We start from the raw sequence: 17,851 nt of genomic DNA on the forward strand, positions 1-17,851 counted from the left end.
TGAATGCTGCCAGTAAAAGGGAAAGAATAGCAATGCTCGGGCAAACCGCTATAGAGCTGATGTCACAACAGAGTTAGAACCGGTTTCATAGAAAGAGAACGATACGCACCAAATGAGTCGCTGTAGAAACTGAATACTTCAATGGTTGCGGTGCGCTCAACACGAGAGCCAAACGTCCTCATGTATTAAAGAAGAATGGCTTGATTAAGTGCTGGAAATAGCGGAGGCAAAGAACATAAAACTCTGAAACATGTTCAGTCACACACAAGAGTATTGTACAAACTGTACTTCATAACGATGTTTAGACAACTATAGAAGAATTCATGTGTTCACGTTTTTTATATATTTAACTTACAGATGTCAGCTCAAGTTTTGCTTCAGTTTGTATTCTATTCTATCGGTTTAGTTTGTCTTGATAATATATTATGTTAGGGCTATATTATAAACCTGATAAATTATTGATCTTGTTTTTGAGTCTCTTGCTCATCAAGGCTGTATTCATTTCAAAAATACAGAAAAAACTGTGATATAGTGAAATATTATTGCAATTTCTAATATTGGTTTCCTATTTTAATACCTATACTTTAAAATAGCATTTATTCCTGTGATCAAAGCTGGATTTTCAGCATCATTACGCCAGTCTTCAGTGTCCCATGATCCTTCAGGAATCATTCTAAGATGCTGATTTATTATCAGTGTTGAAACTGTTCTGCTGCTTAATATTTTGTTGGAACCTGTGTTACTTTTTTCTTTGATTCTTTGATTAATAAAAGTTTAAAAACAGCATTTATTCAAAATAGAAATATTTTCTAAAAATAGAAGTCTTTACTATCAATTTTATCCATTTAACACATCCTTGCTGAATAAAATTTAACTTTCTTTAAACTTTTTTAAAGTATCTTTAAAAAAGAAAGAAAAATTTTTCTGATGCCAAACTTTTGAATAGTTTATATTGTAACACAAAATCTCTATTTTGACTAAACACTGTTTTTTTTAACTTTTAATATTTTTTAAATATCACAGGTCCCAAAAAATACAGTATAAAAAAAATAAAATAAAAAAGCAGTACAAATGTTTCCAACATTGATTAAAAATCAACATATTTGAATGATTTCTAAAGGATCATGTGACACTTTGCTTCACAGGAATTAATTACATTTTAAAGTATATTAAAACAGAAAACATTTATTTTAAATTGCAATAATATTTCACAATATTATTTTGTGAATATTCAGTATTTTTTATCAAATAGATACAGCCTTGATGAGCATAAGAAACTTGTTTAAAAAACTTTATTGATCCAAACTTTTGAACTGCAGTGTTCAAAAATTTAATGTATTTTAGTTTTAAATACATTAAATGGTATAAGAAATAATTTTTCAAATTGCCTTAAATAGATTAAGAATTCTGCAGATACCTTGTAAATAGTAAAATAAAACTCTTTCCTTGATATTCGTTGATATTTGTGTATTGAAAATGTTTTTGATTGACATTTAATGGTCTTTATTTTATTTGGGCTAGTTAAATTAATTTTCGGCCTACCAAAATCTGAAGAGTACCTGCCCGAAGGGCTACCAGGGATTTTGAAATTTATTCTATAAATAAACTATATTCTGGCATTGGTTACCATAGTGTTGTACATAAGTGGCTACTGCTAGTGATGAACATAAACAGAGCAACACATTAACAAATATCATGCAAATCAATGTCTTTATGTAACTAATGACAATTACATCGGCGCATCTTGGATATATACATGCATTGATGAACAGCAGTAGTATAAAAATGCCACTTATGTCAAACCACATTGTACAGACACACCTTGTGACAAAAGCTAAGCACCAATACTGCTCATATCTGTGATACTCTCCGTACACACCGCCCTTTTGTTCTGGATGAGTGAGGAGCAGCAGTTCTTTCAGGGTATGCAACAAGCCTGTAAATAATTCATGATTAGCGCAGATGCACCTGGACAATGTGTTGCGCTCATGGAGATGCGTGAAGGGTGGTTGGGCTAGCATCAGAAAGCTGAAGTGTTACTTTATTAGAAAGCAACAGCTAGATAAGCAATAAATTCCCCAGGCTTATTCTCCATGCTCCTGTCCTTCCAGGAATTTAGCATTATAGTCATGTCATGATTGCAGTTTGTTCAGCTGGGCACGTCGCACAAGAGGTGCATCCAGAGAACAAGTATGACTACAAGCAGCACCTATGGGCTTGAAACAAGAGAATGGGTGATATCAGCAATGACAACCACTCAGAAAACTCAAACCAGAATGTCACATGCTCACAACAAACTAGTACATTAGTAGTAAATAGGGCTGCAAGATATATCGCATGTGATTGTCATGCGCATCTCGTCAGTAAAGCCGGTTCTGTGATTATTGATACCACGTTCAATATCGCAGGAGATTCTTCTACGATTCTGATCTTGTCGGTGAACTACAGCTCTGTGTATTAAATGCCGTTCCATTTGAAAGCAGGTGATGGAGATTTATTAATAATCACAGAACATGCTTTACTGACGAGATGCGCATGACAATCGCATTCAATATATCGTGCAGCCCTAGTAGTAAAATATAGTAAAAGACAAAGTATACTTTTCCTATAATGTATTTTCTGTCATTACATGAGTCAGTGATTATTCTTCCTAAATGAATAAACTCTAAATGAACTAACCATGTCTGGCATGCTGTTCTTTTAAGGCACGAAGCAGTAGCTGGAAACAATTTGTCTTTCTCTATTAAATTGAGAATCTATTTTGCCTTCTGGCCGAGGAGTTAATCATATGACGATCAGTAACAGGGCTGAGAAATGGGAAAAAGTCGAAAGCTGGGAATGCTAAAGCAAATACATATGACCTACTACCATGTAGGGCTGTCGCGATAACCACAATATCGCAATACCGCGCTATTGACGAGCACAACCGCAGATGAATGCAACAACCGCGATATTTCCGTCTTTGAGCCGTCTTTTCCTTAAGGTTACACCCTTCTTGTTTTACACTTCGTGCAGGTGTACTGAATATTAGTAATGATAACAATGTGTACCATGCTGATTTGTACAGAGGCTCAGTAAATTTACACTTAACAAGCCTAAACAGACAGCGAATGAGAGAGAGATCGACTGATCGCGTGCGATTACCTGCGTCTGTCCTTCAGGTCGAGTCATGTATATTTGTGAAAACAGGTTGTCATGTCCAAGGAAAGCGAAATCTGTCTTAGCATCGATGCATTGCTAATCAGCTGAGCCTTTAAAATTGGCGCTAAAAGTTAAAATGATTGCCACAGCGTGTTTCATTACATCTCTCTTTGAATGAATCAGCATTTTTGAAAGTGTAGTTGAATGAACGGTTTAAAGACTCACTCAAAGACAGTCTCTTGATGCCACCTTGTGGCGAAACAATGAAACTGAACTATTCTGTAGAACTATAACTATTCTGTATATATATAAATTCTGAAAATCTTTTAGAGCTCATGATTTGTTTAAAAAATAAAACATGTTACACATTAATGAATAAATCAGTATATATAAAATTTAATTTACAAGTGTGTAATATATATATAATGTAAGCTATAGCTTCTGACCATTAAATCAAAACATACTCATTTTATTACATCAATTACTGCTTTATTTAATCAGAAACACAGTCTATGTTATTTGTGTAGGCTATCTTACTTTTAATTTAATTAGAAGTAGGCCAAGATTAAAACCTAACGGGAGGAGGCTGTCACTGCACGTGCTATTACTGGTGACTCTATCACACTCCAAACGCGTCATTCTGTACATGCTTTCACAGATTAAATGCAGCGATCCAAAAAAGTGAATCTAATCGTCAATGGGACAAAACTTTGCTTCAAGAATGAGCCTCATTGCTGACATGATCTAATCGCTAGCACACCCTGAGCACATGTGAGTTAACCCCTTCCTTTCATCGGCAAGACATATCGGCATAATTTTTCATATCAGGCCGATGCCAATATTTACATTTAAAGCCATTATCGGCCTATTCCAATATTAGTCCAATAATATCGTGCATCCCTAATACAAGTGGGGAAGTCGTGACCTAATGGTTAGAGAGTCGGACTCGTAATCCAAAGGTTGTGGGTTCGAGTCTCGGGCCAGCAGGGATTGTAGGTGGGGGGAGTGAATGTCCAGCGCTCTCTCCACCCTCAATACCACGACTGAGGTGCCCTTGAGCAAGGCACCGAACCCCCAACTGCTCCCCGGGCGCCACACCATAAATGGCTGCCCACTGCTCCGGGTGTGTGTTCACGGTGTGTGTGTGTTCACTGCTGTGTGTGTGCACGTTGGATGGGTTAAATGCAGAGCACAAATTCCGAGTATGGCGTCACCATACTTGGCAGTATGTCACTTCACGTCAAAGAGTGCATGTCTACCTATTATAGAATAACAATCCACTTGATCAATCGGTTCGCACTCTGTGTGAAAGCATTCGTCGGCAAATCGCCTCGCTATTTCACAACGAACAGTGTGAAACAGCCTTCATACTGTTACAAACCTATATTACTTTTTCTTCTGAAAAACAGAAAAAAAGGTATCAGTATTTTTTTATTTCCATAATATGGAAGTCAAAGGTCACAAACTGTTTGGCTACCAACATTCTTCAAAATATCTTCAAGTCCTGCAAATGAAAATTATGAAATGACAGGTTTGGAACAACATGAGGGTGACTAAATAAGGACACAATTTTCATTTGTTTTAGCTAACTCTTTAATCCAGATTATGCTTAAATCAATTTTATTTTGAAACTTCAAATTAGTTATTTATCCAACAGTAAAGTAGTAGGAGGACGCATTAGTCAAGCCCTCCAGTGTGGAAACTGTGGTCAACCAGAAAATCAAGAAATGCTTGAGACCAGCTCTGCCTCCACCCAACTCATTAATCTACTCAAAAATGCATTTCACAAGGAAATTATGTCAACATGACAACAACTGGATGATGATAATGACTTGTTATTCTATTCAAAATAACAAGAGAATTCTAGAAATGCAGAGAGACTCAACGTTACTTTCTCACAAAAATGTATTTCCCATGTCCTGTACATTATGAGTTGGGAAAAGATGGGGATTTCCAGGGTTCCAAAAACAAACATTTACTCACCTTTTTGTTGTTCCAAACCTGTATGACTTTCATTGTTCCATGGAACACACCAAGAGACGTTTTAATGAGCCTCCAAGCTAAAGATTGTTTTCCATACAATAAAAACCATATCATGACCACAGACTCAGGCTCTAAACCAACAGTCCAATTTCCTGAAGACTTGCCACATTTGTACGTGAAATAAACCAAGATTCACTGCAAACCACTTAAACCTCATCCACATATGAATATTTTCCGACTTAAGGACAACATTCCAAAGCGCTTTTTTAGAGTTTGACCATCCCTGGTCACAATATACTTTCTTTGAAGAGTCTCCATACTGCTCTATTTTAAGTTTTTGTTTTGTTTTTTTATCCCAGTCAGCCATACAGGTTTGGAACAACACGAGGGTGAGTAAATGATGACAGAATATATATTTGTCTGAACTATACCCATTAAAATGCACAGTGCAAGTGTCACAATCCTGTGATATTCCAAAGCTTGTGCAGCTCAATGCATATTAATAAGCTTTAAAACTCTGAATATGAGTAATGGAGCACTGCAGGCCAAGCACAATGAGCTAATATTATTTACACAGAGGACTGTTAATATAAAATGAGTCACTCGTGTAACAAACTAAACAGGAAAAAAGTTACTATTCAAAAACCAGTGTTACCACAGAGTTCCACATGTTAGTCTTCAATCAACATAAGTTCAGCTGAGTCATGTGAAACAAGCACTAAGCTAAAAAAAATAGACTTAAATCTTCCCATTCACACATTAAATCTTTTGGCTCAACAGGTTTCCCTTCCTCATCACTCAGTATGAAACTCCTAATGAAGACAGACCACTGGAAGAAGAGAGACATCCTGTCCCTTGACTATTTCAGCAGAAAAACAGAGGCAGTGCTGAATATTAGATTAAAGGGGAGGGGTAATGGGAGCACAAATCGGCAGATGCTATAAATAGATGACCTTCAACCCACCGTGAATGTGGACAGGGGTTTATACAAAGGTCTTCATTCAGAAGGCCAATGGAAAGATTCGGCAGGCTGAGCACAAAAATGTTGATTGTTGTTGGAACTAATATCACAGCAGGACACCTATACCCAACATAAATCACTAGCACTCACTTACCTTTTCTCCATTTAACCCACTTCGCTTTCTTTTTAAATGGGAAAACCCTGCTTATTTGAGAAAAACAAACAGAAACGAAAAACGAAACCAAATCACTGACCACATACACGCCTGCAGGAAAAGATCCAGACCATGGATGACAGCTCAAACTGAGAGCAAGAGAAAAGATGGTCAGTGTTACTACTTAACTTACAAAAAAACTAAACAAACCTTACTATTCAAGGCCAAGTCGACTCAACCCACACTGAAAGCCATAAGTTAATACCCAACTACACAGCAAAAGAAATATTGCACATATTCTTTGGCAGAGTCAGCATTCAGATGCTCCCCACATTGAACATATGTTTAAAGGAAGAGGTTTCACACCAGCTGTTTGCATTGTAGCTGCACTGCGATCTGACTGTGTGGCTCAAGCCCCTTTCACACAGAGATTCCGGAAAATACACGGGTAATGTGTTCCGGCAATTGTTCCCGGGTCGTTAGATTTGCTGCATTCACACTGCCAGTGATTTTCCAGAATCTGTGAGAGCGTTCACACACAACCCGTAAATGTTCCGGAATGACACGTGACGTAATCATGTGACGTAATGCGCCGCGCACCATTTCACTAATGAAAAAAAATAAATAAATAAACTGGCGAACGATTTCAGCTTCAGCACGGATAGTGAGGGGCTCCGATCGCTGCTTCATTCCTGTTTACACATTTTTCGTTGTGTGAATGTTGATCTGCCTTCAAAACACCCGGTAAAAGAGTCGCATGATAACACGCGTCATCAGTCTTTATGGCATTGATCCGGCATGGTTCACACAGCGCTCGTTCCGGGACTGAACCCGGCAATGTTACTAGGTCCCCAACCCGGGATTGATCCCGGAATCAATCCCGGGTCGTGGTTGCGTTCACACAGAAGGCACTCTGGCAATTTTCCGGGACCAACGTGCAGTGTGAAAGGGGCTTTAGACGGTTTAGAAAAGCTTCCCCCACAGATAAACGGATGCTCCTCGCCTGCCAGGGAATTTCCTTCAAGAGCATCCAAAGAATTTCATTTCTTCTGCAACACACACTTATGGTTAAATATTACAGTCCTTCATGTTTCTCTTGAACTACAAAGGAACTTCAGACAGCAAATAAACTCCAGGCTGTGGAAAAAGTGTGGAAAAATCCAGACTGGTTTTGTGCTGAAAGGACAACAACAGAGTTCATCAAGAGTCAAAACATTAACCTAAGCTAAAAACCTTTTAGACAAACACGAGTCTCAACTTCCAAAAGACTTTTGATATGCAAACTCACCACATCTGAAAACAGGTTCAGCACACTTGGCTATAAACAAAACCTCAGCGATATAACCATCAAACGAAGTAGCTACTTCAATGCATGGATAATACCACATAACAGAACTTTGAAAAAAAGAATTTCTTCAATATGAGAGCAGAGGTAAGGCATTACTTTCACAGCTGGCATTCAGGAATAATGAGCAGATCTGGATGAGGAAGCAGCACAGCTGGTGCATTCCACACAGTCAGTGACAACAACAACAACAGGCCACACAACAGCACAACTTAATTCAATCTTATGACCTCAACAACATGTTACTGCTGAGTTTCTTCTAACTGAACTCTGTTAGTCAGAACAGCGTTTCCCATTAATTCCACTTTGACGGACTGTTTCATAATGAACCCGAAAATATATTTACACTTCTCATAATAACATAAAAGGCCTATGTTGTGTTTTGTGCAGTTGCTTTGAACTAAAATCAAAATACGGTTTATTGCACATTATTTTTACATCCGCATAAAGCAGCAAACAACAGAACATGAGGATTCACATGGTCATCATAAGCTATCACATCACACACCTGCAGCGCTTCTGCGAGCGGAGAAAAACAAAGCTAGGCGCTCTATATATACACATGTCTTATTTTTATTACGAATAAATAGGCCTATACAAGAAATATATTTTCACTTAAATAATAATTAAAAAAAACTAAAGAAAAACTGTGCAACAAGTAGCCTATGCAGAGTTTTAGTTCATTTTTGTGCTGCGCAAAAGGACACCAGAGTGCAGAAAGCGGCATCCCATTTTTTTTAGATTATTTTACAAAAGCACAAAGATTAGTTTTTTTTGTGAATGTACACAGATAAAAGCAAACCTTTTACAATTCCGACTATCTGAATCATGACTAAAAGGAGTAGTTTCTTCCGCTGTTAGAAGGGGGGGGGGGGGGGTAATTGCACCAGCGCTGCATGCGCACACAGTTAAGCATTCTACTTTGACAATGCTGCCTGTCCCACTATCATAATAAAAAACAATCAGTCAAACATATGGAAAAAAAACACACTGCTCAGTTTAACTATGTAGTAAAAATGTACGTAATTCACGTCAGCCTATTTCTGAATGAAATAATAAAATGTGACTTATAGGCAACTTATGTCTTTTTTTTTCTCTCTCTCTCTAAAAAACATGTAAATTAAATAACAGGGCTTGACGCTTACCTTTTCCCCAAGGAGCACATGTGCTCCTAAGTCAAAAAATTTAGGAGCGCATTAAAAAAATTTAGGGGCGCAATGCAAATTTTTCAAATTAGGTGTTTAGCTTAATAAGGGGATACAAAGAGACATTTACAAGCACAATTATTTAATTTATCAGAATACAGAAAGTACACAAGTTTTTTAAATAATTTTACTTCAGACACTATTTAATAGGCTAATTATGTAATTAGTTATAATCCTATTAAACTGTGTCGGTATAAAATTTTCACAATAATCATTGAAGCTTTTGTCACGGTATATGTTTTTGTTTTTAAAATCACAATATATAATTTCTAAGTGAAAAAAAGTGTTGTCCTCCTAACAGGTTAAATAACTTTATTAAAGATAATTTACTAAAAGACTTTTATAAAAAATACATAAAAATATAAAGTAAACAAGTGTTTCAAGATTAGAGTGCAAAAGATTGTTCAAATGAACGAAAGAACAATAGGTAAGTAAGTCCCATTTGTTAACATTAGTTAAAGCAGGTTAACATTAACTAAAAATGTGCAATAGCTATTTGTTGCAGTAGTTAATATTCTTTGTTAATGTTGATTAATAAAAAATACAACCATGTTAGTTAATGTTAGCTCCATTGAATTATATTAAGACAACTTTTGATTTTATAATGTATTAAAAGTTGAAATTAAGATAGCATTATTAATAAATGCAGTCATTGTTTTTTTCATGTTAACTAATGCAACTTGTGTTACTGAACAATAATAACGAATCAGTCGTTGATATATAGATAGGCCCGCTGTTCTCTATTATAGATCAGTGGATGGGCCATGTTTTAGGTTAGAAAAAATGTTTGAAAATAAATAGCTCATTAAGTCTTTAAGTAAGAATTATTTGATGCTATTGTGAAGACTAAAGCGAATATAAATTTCCAAATGACTGTGAGTGTGAAACACTATTTACACAGTTTTAGGAAAGTAGGCAGCTGATTTGTTTACTGGGTTACCGGGGTAACGGCAGCGCCCTCTAGTGGCGAATGTGCGTCATTTAGCGCGTCTTCACTTTTACTCGCTCTGCTTTTCTTCTCATCTGTGCTCATTTAAATTAAACCATTGCCTTTTTAAAGTTCTAACGTAATCATATGAGGCTGCATCGCAATTTTTCCATAAATAAACAGAATAAATTAATACGTTTGTTATAGGCTACTGTATAAGTTAGGCTGTTTTGTATTTTGTTTTGTATTCGCACTTGTGCTCCTAAATACATTTTCCAGTTCGCACACATCTATTTTTAGTCGCAAATGGGAGTGAAATGCTCGCACTGTCGAGCCCTGAATAAGTGACTTTAAACCGTTTAACTGATTGTATTAATCGGTCAAAATTCTTATCGGTCAGTTAACTGGTTAAATTGAACATCCCTAATTAGTGCTGTTATTAATTTTATTATTACATTCAAATTGTTTGAATTGCTAAAAACACCAATGTTAATGTGATGTGTGCTGGCACACTATCGCAATTGAAAAACGCTTCAACTTTGAAGTCCAGGTACAAGTCATTGAATATTTGCTCTTTTCAATTTGGGGGGGGGTTGGAGGAGCTCCTAATTGTGCTCCCACAGTGTGCATTAGGTTGATGCCTTTCATTTTAAAACCGACAAAATTTTACTGAACTCCCCTACATAGAACAAGGTCCATCACCAATAGTCTCACAAAAGGGAAACAGAAGTAGTAAATCATTGTCTGTTTACATCTAAAATCATCTCACTTAATGCCAGGGTGTGTTTCACTGGTGTTAATGACATTTTAATAGTGTTTTTCCTCTACACACTCTATGACTAAAGTAAAGTCGTACTCACTACAGATAACGTACACTCGCTGATGTAGATGCACACAGTTCAAATCAAAGACAAACAGTCTATTAAATAAAAACATCTGCTGCAAAACACCAAACCAGTGCTACACGTTCCAACCTAAGTGTGAAATATTGCTACAAAAAAAAAGCATTTCTGTATTTGTGACAAGTTCAGGAAAAGAGATCAGCTCATCTAAAATGGTAAATCATCTCAATCGACCCACAACTGGCATTAGCCTATTGGTCAGAGTCACAGATCTAGGTTGGTAACCCAAAATGTTATGATGATCTATGATCCCATCACCATTGTGACCCTCCAGCGGGGATTTTCCTTCAATAAGCAATCCAGTAGGATAACCCACGGGTCTCACCTCATACTGCGGAGATGCGCCGGCATAACTCAGCTCTTCCTCATCTGAATTCCTCCAATGTGTTGCCATCATTTCACCGCTGCAGCCCACATCTAGAGAAATCTCCTCAAATCAGCTCCAAGATCACACTTCATTATCCAGCTGGATTTGGTTTTCAACATGTTTGGGTAAAAGAGCCTGGAGGATCAATTTTGATATTTTAATAAAACTTGCAAAAGCATGTATTTACTGGAGAAAAAAAATACTATTTGACAGCATAATATAGCACTTTAATGTTTAGATTTTTGACACTTTTTACTATTTTTTTTTAAGTGAGAAATCTCTTTTTAACCTTCAGAGCGAAATTACATTATATTTTTAATGAGTTCAAAGTTCTCTGCACGCTTTCAGATATCTAAAGACGCTTTAACGCGATTTCCGATTGGTTCTGGGGTTTTGTTTGACAGGTGTCTTAAAGTAACCTCGTTAACTGTAGTAACCAATAGACTTCGACCAATATAAACGCCCTAAAAAAATCGCATATTCCAGCAAAACGTGAGTCTTTCCCGTGTGCCACATGGTTATATGCGCCTCACATTTTCTTCATTCATATCTCAGAGGTATCAAACTGTGAGGTATCACAACACACGAGCTAATTAAACAAGTTTAATCTTGTTCAAATAAAATGATAACCCTGGACAGAGCGTCTAATCGGACTGTGAGCGGAGAGGTTTGATGTGGTGTGGTCAGACTGAACTGGTGTATGAGCGGCTAACAGCGCTGCAAACTTTCTCCTGTGTACTCAAACACAACCGACTCTATTTATATACACTTTAAAAGCGTCAAACTTCATTTTAAAGAGCGAACACATTAAATCCTTCGCGTGTTGGGCGAAGTTTGAGTGTTTTGAGGGATATACAAAAGCTTGGGATCTGGTTAGCATGAGTAGCTAGCAAAACAAAGTAAAGGCTAACTGGTATTGTAATGGCTAGCCAGCACCTACCTGTTCGGAATAAAGCCCTGATGTAACGCCCATTGCGCACCAAAGAACTTATTTATGCGTCAGAACTGTCTAGGCGACAGGATAGCTCCGAGTCTTGTCCTCAGTCCGAGTGTTTTTGATGGATAAAACAATAAGAAAGTTTTCCTACTCCCCGGTCCAACTCGACGCACACACGCGCGCGGCACTAGTTGGATCGGGGCTCGAGCGCACTCGGAATCCTTGGAAACGCCACCCTTCTCTAGCTGAGGGAGCCCACATCCAATCAGATTCTTCCTAACACCTCACGTTTAAATTTCAGCCAATCATTTGCGTTGTTACAAATTCTATTTTCTTTATACGATCTGTTATCTCTATCAAGTCACTTAAAAAAATCCTACAATTTTATTTTTATTTCTCACTCCTTTTTTGAAGTGCTGATGTGCTACAAAATAGGGAATTTTTAGAAATATAATTGTAATGCTACCCATTCAGTATTATTTTAGTACCACTGAGATAAAATTATAGTTTTCACAAATATTTGAATTATTATTATTATTCCAGTTTTTATTTTTATTTCAGCTAACGTTTTAATAAGTTTGTTGTATTTTGTCAATTTATTTATTCGTTTTGAATATGTCTTATAGTTTTTATTATTATGGGTATTTTTACTACATCAAGTTGAAGATAAAAAATAGAAATGTTGGCAACTAGCTGAAATAAAAGTTTTTTGTTTGTTTATTTGTTTGTTTTAGTATAAGCAAACTATAATACATTTGTGTATAGCAAGTTTTCAGAGCCAATTTGGTCAAATAAAATGACTGAAACTGGACCACTACATTGTTTACACAAATAAGAGAATCTTAGTAGAAATTCATAGCAATTTATTCATGTTTACTTGTCTCTGAAAAACTTGCTGCATACCGGATGCATGTTATGAAATTGAAAGTCTGTTTATAATCGTTTCTCATAGGATTAGTAAAAGTCATGAAGCATCAATAGTTGAACTATTTTTTATGATCAGACCCTAAACAGAAGACGAGGGTTAATGTCGACAGACCGTGGGGACGTGTTCCCCTCCCATCTTTGTTTAGTTGTCATATGCTAACAGAACAAATGGAGCAATGGTGTGGGATGGAACGTCTTGTTAGGACGTTTTGTCTCTAAACACAATAAATGGACAGTGCTGCTGTTTATATCTCGCCCTGTGCCACAGTTTGAGCAGACAATACAAAGTTTGTAGTGCTCTTCCCACAAAACCAACCTAAATTACTGGACACTGTTAAATATTTGCTATTTTATGCAGGATATCCTATGTAGGTTTTCATAAAGTCATTGGTATAGGTATTTTATGTATAGATACTCCAGTCAGTCGGCCTGCATTATAATTTCTTATTCTTGACCAACAGAGCATACTTTTAAATTATATATATATATATATATATATCTGTCAACAATTGCATTGACAATGACAATCTTGGATAATTATATACTTCTGTCTATGAACTAAATCCCTCAAATTCTTGCTCTCTCTGTCCCTCTCTCTCTCACAAATACAACTGTTTGTCTGGATTACTGGAGTCACATGTCGGCCCGGTTCAAAGCAGGGTCGGGCAGTTTTGGCATGCGATTGGCAGTGGCTGTGGAATGTCTGCACACACACACTGTGTCCCACAAGAGGAGCGGCTGCTATGCTCACAATCTCACAGAGCTTCACCACACTGCATCCATCATCTAATTGCAATCCCAGTGCACTTAAGTCAGTGTCAGTATTTAGCAGAATATAAGCGATGTGCACAATTCATCTTGTAATATCAATATTATTTTTAGAAGCATTTTTCTGTGTATAGATTACTACTTCTAAATATTAAACTATATGTGGGTATTAAAGAGTATTATATACTCACTCATATACACTCTTAAAAATAAAGGTGCTTCAATAGGTTCTTCAAGCGATGTCATCGAAGAACCGTTTTTGGTTCCACAAAGAAGCATTCAGTCAAAGGTTCTTTAAAGAACCATCTCTTCCTTACCTTTTTATAATCTGAAGAACCTTCTTTCACCACAAAGAACCTTTTGCGAAACTGAAAGGTTCTTCAGATGTTAAAGGTTCTTCTATGGCATCGTGAAGCAGCTTTATGTATATATCAATCAGATGTTTAATGTTTTTTAAAGAATTCTCTTCCGCTCACCAAGCCTGCATTTATTTGATCCAAAATACAGCAAAAACAGTAATATTGTGAAATATTTTTACTATTTAAAACAACTAACTGCTTTCTACAATTACATTTAACAGATGCTTTTATCCAAAGCGACTTACAAATGATGACAATAGAAGCAATCAAAACCAACAAAAGAGCAATAATGTGCAAGTGCCATGACAAGTGTGGGTTAGCCTAGCGCAGGACACATAGCAAGGGCTACGTGAAAGTCTTCAGTGTCACACTTCCTTCAGAAGTCATTCTGATATGCTGATTTGATGTTCAAGGCACATTTTTTATTATTATTATCAATATTTAAAACGGTCAAGTACATTTGTTTTTTCTTCAGGATTCTTTAATGAATAGAAAGATCCAAAGATCGTTTATCTGCATTTATCAGCAGTTATATGGAAAAAAAAAAAAATAATAAATAAATAAATAAATATTATATATATATATATATATATATATATATATATATATTCTTTTTTATGGGGGGGGCTTATAGAAATTAATATTAATTAGCAAGGATGCTAATTACGTTGCTAAATTTATAAAAAGTGATGATAAAGACTTCACATGTTACAAAAGATTTCTATTTCAGATAAATGCTGTTCTTCTGAACTTTCTATTTATCAGAGAAACCTGAGAAGAATCTACTCAGCTGTTTTCTACATAATAATAATAATAATAATAAATGTTTCTGAGCAGCAAATCAGAATATTAGAATGATTTCTGAAGGATCATGTGACTGGAGTAATGCTTTGAAATCGCAGGAATAAATTACATTCTAAAATATAGTCAACAGTTATTTTAAACAGTAAAAATATTTCACAATATTACTATTTTGCTGTATTTTGGATAAATGCAGGCTTGGTGAGCAGAAGAGACTTTTAAAAACATTAAAAATCTTACTGTTCAAAATGTTTAACTGGTAGTATATATATATATATATATATATTTATATAGTGAGTGAATAATATAGTATTTGTGTGTTGCATTTGTTTGAACTGAAGAAATGACACAAATATTGTATGGTACAGTACCACTACTTTTGCTTGTATTATTCTCATTTGTACACTCTTAGAAAAAAGGTACAAAAGCGTACAAAACGAGAGAGCTTTTCTATTTTTTTTGTCACTTTGGATAAATTTGTCTTGAACAGACAGACAGATAGATAGATAGATAGATAGATAGATAGATAGATAGATAGATAGATAGATAGATAGATAGATAGATAGATAGATAGATAGATAGATAGATAGATAGATAGATAGATATATAGTTTTGACAGACAGATTATAGATTTAGAATTGAAGAAAAAATTATTGGTTCGGTTAGTTAGAAATAAGTGATTTTACATATTCAGAAACACAAAGAGAGAGCGGGCGATAACTTGAAAAGTGAGTCCTGAGAAAAGTGTTGAGTTTCTAGAGGCGCGCACAAATGTTCCTTTCATTCACGGCCAGCCGAAGGGGCCACCTGTTTCAGGGATTGGGTGGCCTTTGTTCCGAGGTCGTCCTGACCAGGGACTTTCACAATACTTCCCAGCCCAGGGAATTCCTCTCTCTGCAGTCGGATCTGAAATGGAGCCCGAGCCACGGCAGAAGCTCTCTCGGGAAGCAGCCATCCAAGGAAGAATGTCAGTCAGCTGCATGTACTCCTTGTGACCAACTTGGAAATACGCCTGCCAGTTATAACAGGAAAACAGAAACCATCTTTGTTTAGATGGGGTCTGCTCTAATTCAGTTTAAACAGTGCATAAAAAGCAAGATTGTGTGTTTGGGAAGGTCTATTTAGACATATGTGCCTCCCACAGAGATTAGATTACTAATATCATACTCAGATTAACCTGCCTTTATTATAATGTGGAAGGTCACAGCTTTGTTTACTACAGTTTTTTTTTTTTTTTTTGAGGCTATGCACAGCAGATCACTTCATATTCACCTCAGAGACGGCCTGTGCTTGGAAATAGCGAACAAATCCAACAAAAACTGTGGTTAAACAACCCAACAGAGAAAAGGACGCTTTGTTTTCCCAGCACACTGAAACTCCTTCTTGCTGTTTAAATGCTGGAGTCATATGTCAGGTGTATGAATAAGGCTCGACGGTGCCGCCCATCTGTTATTGTGAATGTCCACTCACTCTATCAATGCCCAGCTTTTATTTATCTGGCAAATCATGAGAACAAAACTAAAACATCAGGACACCAGCTTCATGTTGCCTTTGTGTGCTCCTTTTTTCCTTTCTAGGTTTTGTGAAAGCCAGGTAGATGAGGATCCATATAAACTAGATTGTATAGTGTGAGTAGGGCTTGCTTGCCATGTGGCATTGTTATTGGCCATGTGGTTGCTAAGGTATTGTGAGTGGTTTGTAGTGTGTTGTAATGCAGCTCTCTGGCTGGCCCAGGTCAAAAGAGCCCAAGTCTGTATGATAATCTGGTCCATATATATGAGGCCAATTTAATAAGTAATAAGTGAAGTGATTCAGCCAAGTATGGTGACCCATACTCGGAAATCGTGCTCTGCATTTAACCCATCCAACGTGCACACACACAGCAGTGAACACACACACACACACACCGTGAACACACACCCGGAGCAGTGGGCAGCATTTATGTTGCGGCGCCCGGGGAGCAGTTGGGGGTTCGGTGCCTTGCTCAAGGGCACCTCAGTCGTGGTATTGAGGGTGGAGAGAGCGCTGTACATTCACTCCCCCCACCTACAATTCCTGCCGGCCGGAGACTCGAACCCGCAACCTTCGGATTACAAGTCCAGCTCTCTAACCATTAGGCCACGACTTCCCCTATTTGAATGTGTTGTTGTCCATGTTATTGCCTGACACACACAAATCATAAGTCTGGCTGCTTAGAAAAGTAATTGCACAAATCTCATCAGTGATACAAAATTGGTATCACTTTTTTGGAAAAAGATAATCATTTTATTCAGAAAGGATGCATTCAATAGATCAAAAGTGTCAGTGAAGACTATTTTAAACCAACGCTGCTCTTTTGAACTTTCAAAGAATCCTGAAAAAGTATATTTTTTTAACAAAAATATTAAGCACCACAGCTGTTTGCAACATTGACAATAATGAGACATATTTCTTGAGCTGCAAATCAGCATATTAGAATGATTTCTGGAGGAATAATAAGACTGGAATATTGGCTGCCGAAATAAGTTATGTTTATTATTTAGTTATAACATTCTACAATATTACTGCTTTTGCTGTACTTTTGATCAATTGCTGCAGATGAGTATAAATGATTTCTTTCAAAAATAGTAAAAACATTTTTTTTACAGACCCTAAATGTTTTGAATGGCAGTATATGTATCAAAATTACAATGAATTATAAAGAAACACATCAAATTAAACATGAAATTGTGAAGCAGTCTGTACTGTGTATATATCTAGCCAATTGTTTTTATTATTGTATTAAAATAAGCATATTTGATATTTTGGTAAACTAATTATTCTCACAATTATAATGATTATGAACAACAAAAGTGTGTAATTTATTATAGCTGGTAATAATTACTAATTACACTGTAATAAAGACTTCTATAGCTTACAAGTCTAATAATTCTGAGGTATTATTGCCTATACTGTAAAGTGTGTTATTTGAGCAGTAACGCATCTTTTAGTAGGGGGACTATATTTTAAAATAAATGCTGGTTGTATGTTACTGTAAACCCTAGTTTTGGATCTACAATTCTTTTTCAGTGTCCTTGTATATACACCAAGTTTG

General features: G+C 36.3%; 1 protein-coding gene across 2 annotated transcripts in view; it reads right to left on the reverse strand.

Annotated features, from left to right (window-relative positions):
* LOC306881941 (rho GTPase-activating protein 21-A-like) overlaps positions 1 to 12,144 on the reverse strand; it is a 55,719-nt gene extending 43,575 nt beyond the window's left edge. The window contains exons 1-2 of one of the 2 annotated variants that reach the window (XM_079436324.1): positions 11,927 to 12,144; positions 10,945 to 11,121 (exon numbers count right to left, since the gene is read on the reverse strand). In XM_079436324.1, the coding sequence (XP_079292450.1) occupies positions 10,945 to 11,016 (72 nt within the window). In that variant the 5' untranslated portion in view covers positions 11,017 to 11,121; positions 11,927 to 12,144. Of the gene's footprint in view, positions 1 to 10,944; positions 11,122 to 11,926 lie in introns of those variants that run through there. The other variant, XM_079436325.1, reaches the window with a different exon arrangement.
* Positions 12,145 to 17,851: the final 5,707 nt, after the last annotated feature.

The sequence above is a fragment of the Barbus barbus genome (assembly GCF_936440315.1).
Source record: "Barbus barbus genome assembly, chromosome: 15".
Taxonomy (NCBI): Eukaryota; Metazoa; Chordata; class Actinopteri; order Cypriniformes; family Cyprinidae; genus Barbus; species Barbus barbus.